Source organism: Aureobasidium subglaciale (genome assembly GCF_000721755.1).
Source record: "Aureobasidium subglaciale EXF-2481 unplaced genomic scaffold scaffold_3, whole genome shotgun sequence".
NCBI lineage: Eukaryota > Fungi > Ascomycota > Dothideomycetes > Dothideales > Saccotheciaceae > Aureobasidium > Aureobasidium subglaciale.
In genome coordinates, this window is record NW_013566992.1 from 878,833 (window position 1) to 892,263 (window position 13,431).

The 13,431-nt window shown below is 52.4% G+C and overlaps 6 protein-coding genes across 6 annotated transcripts; 3 read left to right on the forward strand and 3 right to left on the reverse strand.

The window, feature by feature from the left end:
• The first annotated feature begins 353 nt into the window (after window positions 1-353).
• AUEXF2481DRAFT_36996 (uncharacterized protein) lies at window positions 354-2,450 on the forward strand. Its single transcript, XM_013491420.1, has 3 exons — window positions 354-400; window positions 455-764; window positions 828-2,450. The coding sequence occupies exons 2-3, from the start codon at window positions 465-467 to the stop codon at window positions 2,223-2,225; spliced, it is 1,698 nt and encodes a 565-aa protein (XP_013346874.1). The 5' UTR covers window positions 354-400; window positions 455-464; the 3' UTR covers window positions 2,226-2,450.
• Window positions 2,451-2,550: 100 nt separating this feature from the next.
• AUEXF2481DRAFT_36997 (uncharacterized protein) lies at window positions 2,551-6,340 on the reverse strand. The gene has a single exon (XM_013491421.1). The coding sequence runs from the start codon at window positions 6,081-6,083 to the stop codon at window positions 2,883-2,885; it is 3,201 nt and encodes a 1,066-aa protein (XP_013346875.1). The 5' UTR covers window positions 6,084-6,340; the 3' UTR covers window positions 2,551-2,882.
• Window positions 6,341-6,753: 413 nt separating this feature from the next.
• On the reverse strand, window positions 6,754-7,798 carry AUEXF2481DRAFT_26859 (uncharacterized protein; the record flags this gene model as incomplete). Its single annotated transcript, XM_013491308.1, has 3 exons — window positions 6,754-6,907; window positions 6,992-7,076; window positions 7,129-7,798. 3 exons carry the CDS (start codon window positions 7,796-7,798, stop codon window positions 6,754-6,756), a joined length of 909 nt encoding a protein of 302 aa, XP_013346762.1.
• Window positions 7,799-7,919: 121 nt separating this feature from the next.
• AUEXF2481DRAFT_489895 (uncharacterized protein) lies at window positions 7,920-9,351 on the reverse strand. The gene is made up of 2 exons (XM_013491625.1): window positions 9,142-9,351; window positions 7,920-9,092 (listed from the first exon to the last, which is right to left on the reverse strand). The coding sequence occupies exons 1-2, from the start codon at window positions 9,164-9,166 to the stop codon at window positions 8,041-8,043; spliced, it is 1,077 nt and encodes a 358-aa protein (XP_013347079.1). The 5' UTR covers window positions 9,167-9,351; the 3' UTR covers window positions 7,920-8,040.
• Window positions 9,352-9,470: 119 nt separating this feature from the next.
• Window positions 9,471-10,318, forward strand: AUEXF2481DRAFT_36999 (uncharacterized protein). Its single transcript, XM_013491422.1, has 3 exons — window positions 9,471-9,761; window positions 9,813-10,104; window positions 10,162-10,318. Exons 1-3 carry the CDS (start codon window positions 9,537-9,539, stop codon window positions 10,218-10,220), a joined length of 576 nt encoding a protein of 191 aa, XP_013346876.1. The 5' UTR covers window positions 9,471-9,536; the 3' UTR covers window positions 10,221-10,318.
• A 926-nt stretch (window positions 10,319-11,244) lies between these two features.
• Window positions 11,245-12,805, forward strand: AUEXF2481DRAFT_86451 (uncharacterized protein; the record flags this gene model as incomplete). The annotated part of the gene is made up of 7 exons (XM_013491540.1): window positions 11,245-11,361; window positions 11,421-11,459; window positions 11,521-11,810; window positions 11,866-12,042; window positions 12,103-12,262; window positions 12,315-12,740; window positions 12,781-12,805. The coding sequence occupies exons 1-7, from the start codon at window positions 11,318-11,320 to the stop codon at window positions 12,803-12,805; spliced, it is 1,161 nt and encodes a 386-aa protein (XP_013346994.1). The 5' UTR covers window positions 11,245-11,317.
• Between the last annotated feature and the right edge of the window lie 626 nt (window positions 12,806-13,431).

Consider the following 13,431-nt stretch of genomic DNA (forward strand, 5'->3'; position numbering starts at 1 on the left):
AGATCAAGCTTTTGGCCTTTTACACCGTCGCGCCTCCTACTCTCCTTTGTACTCTCTACCAAGTCCATTGCTGTTGTCGCGAAGCCTCGAGGCCTATTATCGTCTCTTCTGATTGCTCGCGCACCCGCGACAGACATCTTAGCACCCCGCCGTCGCCATGGTGCACACGCCTCGAGCCAAGCCCGTGCTTGAGATCATGTACTTGCGATGCAACTCGGCTCACGAAGCGTCCAGAGGGCTGACACTTTCTTAATAGCCCAAACAATCGCTTCATCGTCTTCCACGGTGATCAACATGAAGCTCAGAACATCAAGCTGAATGGTGTCGTCCGATTGACGACGCCAGATGCCATGAGCATCAAGAACGTCAGAATCTGGCTGGAGGGCAAGCGACGCATCTCGTGAGTAGACTCAAGGCTATGACGGGAATAGCATATACTAATGGCATGCAACAGCTGGTTTTACATGGGTGGCATGGCTGCAGGTGAAGTGTCGGACAAGAAGACATTCTGGCGAGAGGAACGCGCTCTAGGCACGTCTGGAACGCACAAGATCAACTCTGGAACGATAGAGTGGCCGTTCGAGTACACGCTCGACCCCAGCATGCCCGAGAGCATCGAGGGCATGAACAGCACCTACATCGTCTACTACCTGCACGCAAGCGTCTCCAGACCCGGCTGGAACGCAAAGGACATTACTACCACACAGCACATCCGCATCGTGAGGACGCTGGGTGGCGAGCAGATGGAAACCACTCGCTCAAGAGTATGTGTCTGCACCGTGAGCACCTTGAGTAGCTGGACAGTACGCTAACACGCTCCGCAACAGACCAACGCCGATATCTGGGCCAACAAGCTCAGTTACAGCATCTCTATCCCTACAGATGCCGTCGTCTTTGGAACTTCGATCGTTGCAGACGTCGAACTCTCACCCATTCGGAAGGGCATCAAGCTAGGCAAGATCGAGATGCGGCTGATAGAAGCCGTGACCAAGAGGATACAAGCCGCCGAGGTGCCTGATCAACGTGGTGACAGGTGCAAGGTCGACGAGTCAGATGTTGCGAAAGCAGAAATGGAGTTTCCCGAAGACTCTCGCGTCACCTTCACCGACGAGAGCGCCGACAACCCAATCATGGAAGACGAGAAATACGTCTTCAAGGCAACCCTGGAGCTGCCCAAATCTCTCAAGCAATGCAGGCAGGACGTCGATTCGCACAACATCAACATCACCCACCGCTTCAAACTCATGGTCAACATTCACAACCCAGAGGGCCACGTTTCTCAGCTCGTGTGCCGTCTTCCTGTAAAGCTATTCATTTCTCCTAATCTACCAGTCGACGACGCCAACGAGGTCCAAGTGGCTGCCAGAACAATGACCGATGCCGAATTGAACCAGCAGGAAGTCCAATTGAATGCCCCTCCGGAGTACGGTCGTCACCAGCTCGATGCTCTTTACAACGATATCAACACCGGTGGATATATGAGTCGCGCGCCCAGTGGATCTGCCACTCCCTTCTACGCACAAAGTCGCAACGCCTCGTCCGAGAATTTGCAATCTTTGAACGGTGTTGCAGATATGCACCACTCACAATCAATGGCCGCACTCGGTGGTCTTGGTGGTGGTGACGAGAGTCACTTTGCGCCCGCTCAGCTTCGTTCACGTCTCGCGAACTTGCAAGACCAAGGTTCAAGCAGACAAATCCGCGCTGCACCGGTTGCACACCACTCCCCATCCGGCGGCAATACCCCTGCATACACTGGTAGCTACTTCGCTGCTCACTTCCCTCAATCAAATCACGCCTCCCCGCCGCATCAATCTCCTGCACACAGTGTACCAGAGTCACGCCGAGCTTCCGGAGAGGGTGAAGATCTGATGGACGACGAAGGGCCGCACTTGGACGACTTCGACATGGGCACGCTATCGAGAGTGCCCAGTTACGGAGCCGCTGTCCGCACCCCAGGACCTTTCACACCCTTTGCCGACGGACCACCGAGTTACATGGAAGCGACCAGCAGGCCCCCAAGTCCTACTCTCCAACTCCCGCAACGACCAGGCGCTGTTCACGTCAGAAGCGGCGTTAGTACACCTGGCTCTCACTCGAGTACCCAAACTTTGACCGGTGCCGTCACTCCTGGCAGTTATGCACCTACTGGCCTAACTCCCTTGACACAACTGCATCCTCACGAGGATAACAGACTGAGGCTTCTGAGAGCAAGAGTGGATTAGGAAGTCCACCCATCGGACTAATGACGGACGAGATATACATCATTTTTAGCATCGGGAAGGTGTTTTGAGTTGCTTTTCACATTGTTCAAATCACTAGGTGTCTGGGGGAAAAGATTGCGCGCTCCGGAGCAAGTTTCGGATTCGGATTTCATCTACATTTTCATTTTCCATTTCTCATTTTTCCGCGAAAGGCGTATAGACTCGATAGATTACAAACTCGTCACTCCATTCTCATCACGTATTCTGGCATCTCTTGTCTGAATATGTCGTGTGCGCTTACCAATATGAGCAACATGACCAACATGACCGACATCATCACAGGGGAATCGGGGGGGGGAGTCAAGATTGTCTTTTTGAAAGTAAACGGAATGTGTTTTGACCTATGTAAATACGTACTCGCTCATGATTACCATAATAGAAAAGGAAGAAAAGTCGATAATCGCATCCAGAAACAACCAACCAGGCCTAGTCATAAACAACAATCCACCACGACCTTTCTCATCAGAAAAGTGATAATCATCGTTCCTTCCATTCAAATAAAGGGCAGCGTAAACCAAGTAACAACGCAATGTTTTGTAGACAAGAAAAACAACCTCGTAATGGTGTGCAACTTCATGGGCAAATGTATAAATGCCTGCACAAGATCATTCCTTCCCTCTACTCTTCGAGCAGAGATTCTTCATCAACACCGATGCCAGAGTCGTACTGACGGCGAGTGCGACGGCTCTGCTTGATGTGCTGGACACGAGGGTTGGCAGCAGAAGATGAGCCAGCAACGGCAATCATCTCGCCAACACTATCCATAGCCTCGACCTCCTCTAGCACGCGACGGCCGACCTCGCGCAGTTCGCCGCCCTTGGAAGAGGCGGAAAGAACAGCTTGTTCCATGTCATCATGCATGGCTGCCACGGTGGCAGTGGAGTCACGGACGTAAAGTCTAAACTTCTCCTTGAGTGCAGTATTGAGCTTGGTCAGGCGAGCAATGGTGGCAGTGTGCTCGGAGCCAGTCTCACGGAGCTCCTCAATCTCGATGGTGCGCTCGTTCATTACGCGCTCCCAGCTGCGGTCCACCTCTTGTGCCTTGCGGCCGAGGTTTTCAATCTCAGCCTGCTTGTTGCGGATGTTGGTCTTGAGGTCGGCGATTTGGTCATCGCGGTCGGCTTGTAGCTCAAGCATTGCCTCAGCTTCGGCTTCAACACGACGCTCCAAGGATTCCTTCTCGGCCTCGAGGCTTCTGATCTCGGATTGAGCGTTGAAGATATCATCGTTGAGGTCGGCGATCTTCTCGTCGCGCTCAGTGATGGCAATGACGTGAGTCTGAGCAGTTGTCAGAGCCTCAGCATTCAAAAGCTTGATGGTAGCCTCGTGCTGAGCGATAATGCCTGTGAGATCAGCGACATCAGCGACAAGCTCGGCAATGCGACCCTCGGACGCTTGTTGCAATGCGTCAAGCGCGACCAAAGCGCTGTCAAGCTCCGTCTTGGTGTTCTTGAGCTCTGCGGTGAGTTCATCGAGCTTGGCAGCCCACTCTCTGATCTTTGCAGCGCGCTCCTCGAGCTGCTTGCCCATACGAGCTGTGACGTCCTTGAGCTCCGTCTCGTATTCTTTCGCCATGATGCCGTTGTAAGTGGCGGCATCCTGGGCCAATTTAGCTTGCTGGTCCAAAGCAATGATTTCGGCGGCATGCTTGGTTTCACGCTCCTCTGCAATAGCTTGAAGTTCTGCGACAGCATCCTTAGAGCGCTGTTGAACTTCGAAGAGTTTCTGGCGCAACTCGTTGGCTTGCTTGCCGGATGCTAGCAGCTTCTGCTCCAATTCGCTGATCTGATTGTTGCGGTCATCTAGGTCTGCCTCGGCTGCCTCGCGCTGGCGTCGCTCGGCCTCTTCGAGTGCGCGTAGGTTATCGAGATCGGCTCTGAGCTGCTCCAGTGCAGTCTCGGCCTGTTCAATCTTAACCTCAAGCTCGGCAATGAGGGTTGTGTTTTCATCGTTGATGGTCTCGGCGACCTCTCTTGCCTGTTGTTCGGCTGTGTGTTGTACCTGGACAGTAGCAAGCTGCTGCTTAAGGATATCAATATTGGCTTCGTCCTCCTCGGCGCGGCGTTCAAGCGTGGTAATGACATTTTGCTTGTTGTCTGCCTCGGCTTCGGCGGTGTGGCGCTTGGTGCCCTCGACACGAAGCTGCTCCTCGAGTTCAGATACGGCAACTTGGCTAGCTTTGGTGAGGTCAGAGATCTTCACATTGGCCTCTTGCTCCATGCGGGTAATGAGAGCGTGGAGATTAGTCTCGTTGGCTCTGTAACCTTCAAGGGCTTCGCCGAGCTTTCGGATGGTTGTGTCCTGATCCTTGTTTTCGCGGTCCAGTTCAGCAAGCTCGATCTTCTTCTCAGTGATGAGCGTTTGGGCCATGTCGTGATTGTTCTCGATCTTCTTCAACTCCTTGCTCAAGGAGTCAATCAATTGCTCATCTCTTTGACTCTGTGCATCCAGCTCGTTGAAGCCAATCTCAAGAGTGCGCTTGCGAATCTCGGCCTGACTCAGTCTCTCGACAAGACCATCAATCTCGTTGACGAGCTCCTGACGCAACTGGTCGTTCTCGACAATGAAGAGGTCTTGTTCGGTGACTTTGATGGCAAGAGCCTCAAGGTGCTGGACAACGAGCTCGACCAGGTCGGCATCGGAGATGTTGCTGGGGATGGCACCAGGCACTGCGGACTCGAGGCGCTCACGAACTAGCGCGAATGATTCGCGGATAGATGCGAGGATGGCATCCGAGTTCTCTCCTGGGAAACCAAGAGATTGTAGCTCAATGGTCAGGATCTGGAGAGTGGACTTTGCATTGGATGCTTCGTCGGTCCAGTACTGGATGGCCTCCTTGAAGGCGCGACGCTCCTCCTCCTGAGTAGAGTCTGGAAGCGCAACCTGAGTCTGGGCGTCGGTGATGTCGACAGCGTCAGATGCTCTCTCGACGGTACGGACCTCGATCCCGGAAGAAGGAAGGTTGGGGTAGGAGATGCTCTGGCTGCTATCAAAGACCATCATGTCCTCGTTGATGACGTCAACATTCTCGATGGCATCCAGGTCAGGAAGGGCAGCCTCTTGGGCCTTCTTCTCTGCAAGCTGCTCGTTGAGCTGGGCGAGCTCGACCTCAATTGCTTCCATCTTCTGATCGTCGGCATCTTCTCCCAACTGCTTCTGCACATCGAGCTGGTGAAGGCGGGTGCGGATAGTGTCCTCAATCTCTCCAATCTCTTGACGCAGCTGAACCAGCTCTTGATGAGTGTCGGAACCATCTCTTTGCTCCTTGATCTCCTCGCTCAGACGACTGCGGCGAAGACGGCTCTTAACGCGCTCGGACAGAACCTGACTCAGAGGGCGGAACAGCTTGGAGACGGGGCTGTTGGGCGAAGGGGAAAAAGTGGAGGGAAGAGACAAGCGGGACTTTGTTTGAGGAGTGGAGAGAGTCTCGAACTTTGAAGGTGAAATGGTCTGACGTCTTTCCGTGCTGATTGTCTTGCGGATGTGAGGAGTCAAGTGCGTTGAAGTAGCCTTGTGATCCTGGGAGGTAGACTCGGTAAAGTGAACATGGCGAGCTGCAGGAGCTGGAGTGTGGACTGTGAGGGATTCTTCCTCCTCGTCAAGGATGTCCAGGTCTTCGGGATGGTCGTAAGACGCGTCCTGTCTCTTTCTACGCTTGACTTGTGATGATGAGACAATAGTGGTTTGGGAGCTCTGAGGGATTGGCGCGTCTGAGGAACTGCTTGCTCTTCTCTTGCGGCTTGTGCGTTTGTCGGCGCCAGCAGTCTGCTGTGATGATGACTGCGACGAGGGCGTCTTTTCTTGATTGCGAGTGCGCATTTTGAGGGCTGAGTGTCCAAATAGAGGACAAAAAGAAGTGCTAAGGGAAAGGTGATAGAAGAATGCTCGTGAAAGGTGAGATCGAGCAAAGACAGATCGACTGGACAGCAAATCGATGTGGAGGTAAGAATTGGATGGCTCGAGATGAATCGCGCCGCTTGCTTTTGACACGCGCCTAGGACAGATGACGTAGTGGTCAAAGCTTTTGTGCGCAAATCGTCGTCACTCAAGCAACAGAAAGTATAAACGCGAACAAGGTCATGTACTAGGGTAACCGTCGAGGTAGCTATCATGACCTTCTCCAACTCTTATAGGCACACCACTATTCTCACAGAGCAGCGCATTGATAGCACGCAGACTCTCGCAATGCGTTAGCCAGCCAGCCAGCCTCCAACACCGTGTCTCAGAGCTTTCGTCGCGCGTCTGAGCCAATCAAAAAGTATTCAGAGACCTGCATAAATTCCCAGCCACCCAGGCAGCAAGTCGACGTGGCTGAAAGTAACACATGAAGATCGCTCTTGAAACTGGGAAACATGGCACTGTCGTCTCCTGAACACATGTGCTACCCGCAAACTCAACGTTAATGAGTCCGCCGCATTCTGAGGTAGGTACAGAGTAAGGTGCATGTAAATTTGGGTATCGTGTATCATCTAATTTATCCTGATCGTCTCTAATCCAGATCTTCATCCTTCTGGCCAGAGCTCTCTACCTTCTTGGCTTCCTCCTTCTGGCCCTCGCTATGGCGGGGCAGTAGCGTAAAGATGATGACGAAGAGGACTTCGTTTGTGCTTCTGTCTTTGAGGACATATCTGAGTGCGTGCGACCTTGCGTTAGTCAGATTCTGCTCATTACACTCCAGGACATGACAGGGACGTGAGATTCGAGCCCTGTGTAAATGGGCTACTTACCTTAGAGGTTGACCATCCCAGTAGCTAATGATAGGAATCGTGATACCGGGAATGTAGCTGAAGCCGGGCAACTTAAGTGCAAAGTCTGTACCTTTATCAGTACGCCAGCCTGTTGCTTCTCCATTTTGCAAACATACCGTTGAAGTCCAAGTACGGGTTGAAGAAGTCGCAACTATAGTTTCTGCCCTCCTCAAATGTAAAGTCTTTCAAGTGTTGCTCCTTCAGAAAATATTTTTTGCGAGCGCTGGCCTCATCAGGCAAACCAGCCTGCTTTCTCGCCTCGATACCGTCACCATCGGCGCCTTCGGATACTACGGCTGGCTTGTCCTGACTTCCCTTTACCTCAGCGGGCTCTTTCTTCTCGCCGACCCTCAAAGTGTTGATTGAGCTAAGGAAGGGTCCGTACAAGTATGGCTCGTCTGCGTATGCATCGCCGTAGAGGCCAGGATCGATGAACCACTGGGCAATCTTCATTGCTTGTCCAAAGCCTGGTGGCAGCTTGTCCTTGATTGGGTGATCAAAGTCGTTTCCGAAGACCAAATCATGGCCATTGATGTTCTTCTTGGGAGTGAAGGAAAAGGAAATGCTGTAGAGGTCCGATTTGTGCGGGTCGGCTTCGAAGTAGGCGCATGATGAAGGAGAGTTGACAGGTTCGCCTCGGTAGTTCTGGATACGGACGGTGAGAGAGGCGTCCAGTTTGGAGTTCGAGATGTTGAGTGATTGCTCGGTGTTGACGTGGACCAGCTTTTGATTCGCCTCGTCATAGTCTGACCCAGCAGTCACTCTGAGCATGTATTTATCCGCCATATCGTAGGTTTGGGGTAGTAGATAATGAGTACGATGAGAGAGGAAGACTTGGTGTAGGACGTTCTTTTGTCAACGAAATATTGACGGTGACGTAGAGATTTTCCCCGGATCGGACGTTTTCGAGCATGTGAAGCTCGCCGAGAACAAACTTGATGATTTTGGAATGAGAGAGGTTGTTTGATCATGTACTTCCGTATCCCATTACTTTTGGTATCTCAAAAATCTATACAAGCATGACTGATTTACATTCTTCTAAGGATATCTTCGACGACCTCGGTGGTCTTGGCTTGACCACCCATGTCAGGGCTCAGATACTTGCCCTCCTCAAGGTTGGCATCGACGGCCTTGTAGATAAGAGCGGCAGCCTTCTCCTCGTTGAGGAATTCGAGCATGAGAGCGACACTGCGGAGAGTAGCGATAGGGTTGGCGATGTTCTGTCCCTGGATATCAGGAGCTGAACCGTGGCAAGGCTCACCGATAGCGAAACCCTCACCAACGTTGGCAGAAGGGACAAGACCCAGACTGCCAACAAGAGCGGCAGCACCATCGGAAAGAATGTCACCATAGAGGTTAGGAGCAACAATGACGTCGTAAGTCTGAGGTTGACGGAACAATTTGTAGACCATCGAGTCAACAATCTGCTCGTCAACTTCGAGACCCTTGAACTGAGACTGGGCCAGGGCCTCACGAGCAGTCGAACGGAAAAGACCGTCGGTCTGGGAGAGGACGTTACTCTTGTGGGTGATTGTGACGAGAGCAGACTTGCCAGTCTGGCCGGTCGATTCGCGCACACGCTGGCGACGGAGAGCAATGTCACCGGCCATGGTAGCGATGCGGTGTGATGCACGCTCCGAGATGCGCTTGATGGCCTCGGCGACCTTGCCGTGCTCGGTGTCGTATGTCTTTTCTTCCTTGACATACAAGTCCTCGGTGTTCTCGCGGACAATGACAAGGTCAATGGGGTCGGGGAACATGGTGGTGTTCTTGACACTCTTGACGGGACGAACGTTGGCGTACAGGTCGAGACGCTTGCGAAGAGCGACAATGGGGGACGAGTAGCCCTTGGTGGGGGTGCTGGGCGAGCTCACGGCACCGAAGAGAGCACCATCGCACTCTTTCTTCAAAGTGTCGACAGTCTTGTCGGGCAGAGCAACGCCAGTCTTCTGGAAGGTCTCGAAACCAGCTTCGAGGTCGACGAAGGAGAAGTTGAGACCCAGAGACTTGGGCAGGGCCTCGAGGATGCGACGACCGGCAGGAATGACCTCGCGGCCAATGCCATCACCAGGGATCAGACCTGGATACACGTTAACAGATGCTTCTGGTACAGGAAGGTGAAAGCCGACCAATTCGTAGTGTGCGGGCTGCCATTGTTGCTGAGTAGTGTGGAGAAGAGAGTCATCGCGAACTTGGACAAGACCAGGTGAAATTGCGGCCGATGTCGGGTCGCTACTCGTTCGGCTTGTGGGGACCTGGAGGACATGCTCGGTAACACGAAGGGATGTTGTAAACCGTGACTCTCGACATGTTCGTGAGTCCTACCTGTAGTTATGGAAAAGATGAAACTCAAGGCAACACACGGCAGAGCATTGCTCAAGCTTGCACGATTCCAGCGCGTGCTCTCTTGCCCTCTGAGCAGTGATGCGGCCAAAGCTTCACCTCCGAGTGTTGCGTACGCGGGGAAGTCACAAAACATGCACATCTAAACTTTGTCAAGAGCTTCTGATCAAACAAGTCCAAAATGTCGTCCTCTCCAACTCCCTCAGAGCGCGAGGCCGCCGACAAGATCACCGCCGCTCGCGAAGCCGAGGAGCAGGCTAGACTTCCTTACAAATGGATGCAGACGATTCAGGACGTCGATCTCACTGCTCAAGTTCCTGGAAATCTGAAGGCTCGCGACTTTGACATCAAGATCACAAAGGACCACTTGCGCGTTGCTATCAAGGGCCAAGACCCCATCATTGATGTACCTGGCTCACGGCCCCTGACTCTGACTATGCTGACACATGACACACAGGGCCGTCTCCCCCATCCCATCTACGTCGACGAGTCTACCTGGACTCTGGAAACTACCCCCTCTGGCAAGGAACTCGCCGTCCACCTCGACAAGGTCAACAAAATGGAGTGGTGGGCACACGTCGTCGAGACCGCTCCCAAGATCGATACCTCCAAGATTGCTCCTGAAAACAGCAAGCTCAGCGACCTCGACGGCAACACCAGATCCATGGTCGAGAAGATGATGTACGACCAGAAGCAGAAGGAGATGGGTCTACCCAGTTCGGACGAGCAGAAGAAGCAGGAAATGCTTGGTACCTACAACCCTCTCAATGACCTGCAAGAGGCTAGCTTTGCTGACTCAACGACAGAGAAATTCATGGCTCAGCACCCCGAGATGGACTTCTCCAACGCCAAGATGTCACCATAATACCCTCCACAGTATTGCACTTCACATACGCGACTGGCTTTGTGTGCATGACATTGAGCTGAAAATGTTTAACATCAATGAGAAACGGACAACCTTACCTTCTGGACTCTCGTTTCTCTCCAAGTAAAGCCTGTGTTTTCAAACGGGAAGACTCTTAGCTTTTACACCGAGTCATCTATGACTCTACCTATCTTGGGTCGAATCATCGATGATGCCGTTGAATAGATGGCTGGGAGACTTCGCTCGGCCCTCGGATGATTGTGGCCCGAGTGCCTGATGTAAGCTATGGTCAGGGTTGTACGCTCGACGATGGCTCGCAGAGTCGGCGACCATGTTGTAGAGAGACGTATCGAAGCTCCGGACTTGTAGACTTCCAGTAACATCCGTCGTGACTGCTTGCATATCTCTGCAGTCTCTTTGGGTGATAGGTCGCTCCGTAGAGCTTTTAAAGGCAGTCGACAATTTAACTAATTGCTTCGATCGGAAGATGGGCGTATCTTCCATGACAACACGGAAACGTACTCATGACTCTTCACCATGTACATCAGTAAGATCATCTTGCATGATCTAGATATACGCCAGACCCGCATTGGAGAATACACCATAGATCAATTGATCACAACGCAATCGGCTGAAGTCTGTTTCACCAAGTGCTGCAAATAGTCATCCTTGAAGCCAAGCGCGTGTCTTGGGACCAAGCCTCATTCACAGACTCACAGCCACTGAAACGCGCATCTTTTGTGTTTGAGGAGTGAAATGGGTTTGCCGGGCTGAACATTTCTTCCTTTCCCCATTCATTCTTGTCCTGTGGGCACACGACAGTGACATCTCGTGCAGTGACATTCTCTGTACTCATCGTTCAACCCTGTGTGGGGTCGCAAACGCCCATCACCCACCTCAGACCTGCCAGTTCTCCAAGTATTGACCTCGGCCTGATCGTTATCCAGGAGCCTCCGACTGTATATCGTATCTCATTCTTGGGATTTTTCTGCTCCAATGGACGCTCTACGGAATTTGAAACTGCCTTTTTCCACCAAACCATTGCCTGCAAAAGTGGTGATATCGTCAGTGCATGATCTGGTGTTGTTTCTACAGGAATGCTAATTCGTAGCAGATATATCTTGGACTATGTGATTATCGTGTAAGCTCCTGTTGGAAGAGAAGCCATGTTCGACCGGTCTAACCATACACGTCCTGCAGTATTCTTGCCATCCTGTTCCTTGCAATTGACAAGGTCGAGTAAGGCCTCCCTACCTGCGTAACACCGAGGCATGAATATAAGCACTAACATCACAACTAGCGGATTTCGACAACACTTCGCGCTTCAGAACTACACATTGCAGTATCCGTATGCGGTACACGAACGAGTACCAGCAGGAGTATGCTATGTCATCGTCGTCATGTGCCCCGCTGCCATAATTTGTTTCTGGACTCTGGTCATTGACGGTCTTTTTGCGCACTCACAACCCACAGACGCCGAGGGCACAGGTAGAAGACTCGGACGCTATAGACTTGTGGACAGATTATGGGAACTCAATTGTGGCATTCTTGGCCTGGCTCTATCAGAAGGTACCGCTTTCGTCATCACTGGTAGGTTTTGTGGTATGACGACTCACGGGACGAATCGATCAGCTCATACATATAGGTGCACTGAAAAACACCGTCGGTAAGCCGCGTCCCGATCTTATCGACAGGTGCCAGCCTAGGGCCGGATCGGTCGACCCATCACCCTACGGCTTGTCAAACTCGACGATATGTACACAGACAGATATGAGTATCCTCAGAGATGGCTTCAGGAGCTTTCCTTCAGGACATTCTAGCAGTGAGTTGCTCTGACCGACGGGATACTACGAAAGCAACAAGCTGACGTGTCTTCTACTAGGCTCATTTGCTGGACTGTTCTATCTGTCGTTGTACTTGGCAGCCAAGCTCCACATCTGGGATTCGAGAGGTGAAGTATGGAAGATCTTTGTTGTCATGATCCCAACTCTCGGCGCTGCCTTGATCGCAGCTAGTAGGATCATGGACGCGAGGCATCACCCGTAAGTGAGACACTTCCCAGTTCTACAGCCAAGCAATTGACGCGTAGTTTAGCTTCGATGTGATCACGGGCAGTATGCTTGGTATAGCGTGTGCTTGGGTGTCCTACCGTCAATATTTCCCAGCAGTCAGTGAGACCTGGCGCAAAGGACGTGCATACCCCATCAGGACCTGGGGGCAAGGAACGGCACCACCTCCAGCCGCCATGTCAACCGCGTATGAACCGTACGGTAGACAAGGATCTGATACGCAAGAATCGCTGTCACAACGAAGGCATCCTCAGCACTCCAGACACGCGGGCTCAGACAGCCAAGCGATGCTGGCGACGCATGCAGCACCGTTGCCATCTGGGGGATTAGCTGGGACGGCGGCTGAAAGGCGGCGTGACGAGTGGGACGCGTCCTCAGCAGAGGAGGATGAGTTCGAGTTGCAACAACAGCCCAGATATCCACCAGGGGCGGTGATGGGAGGGTCGACAGCGTACGTACCTCGAACGCATATGGGACCTCTATCAGACCAGGTATAAGTCCGCGGAAGACATTTGAGAACTAGACCAGTGGGAAACTGCACGCACGACGAATGGATGTTTAGGTCAGTCCAGGAACGACACGGCGTAAGGCTGAGTAGCGATAGTCGATAAGGGCAAGTCGAACAAAACGTGGATGCATCATCGGAGTAGGTAGAATTACTGTATCGGTTGAACAGTGTGGGAAATGTGTTCCTCAAATTCCAGAGCGTGTCCGTCCAGAGCGACGAGTCACGCTCAGTAGGAACGGACGAAGCTCCTTCTGTCGTTTCTGCATCGAGACAAGTCTGTCTGTGCGTGCGTCTACAATGTTGCGAGTCACTTGACGGATCACACGTCAGCGCACGCGGTCAGGGTGCGGACGAGCGTAGGCGAAGAAACAATACTACCGAACGCATGTCCTGCATCCCACCAGTGATACCGAGTGTAATCTGGTGATAGGGTAGAGTCAAAGCGGTCGGCTCTCCGTACTCAACATTTCGCGTAATCATGGATGGGTGTAGTACTTGCAAATTGCGGTGCACGCGTACACGGAGCAGAGTTGCGAATAATGACCAACGACGACAAAGAGCAAAGAAACCCCAGGGAGCGTGGAGGCCGAAGGTTCAAGGGCGAAGGGAGCTAGAGCCGCAATAGGCAAAAAGC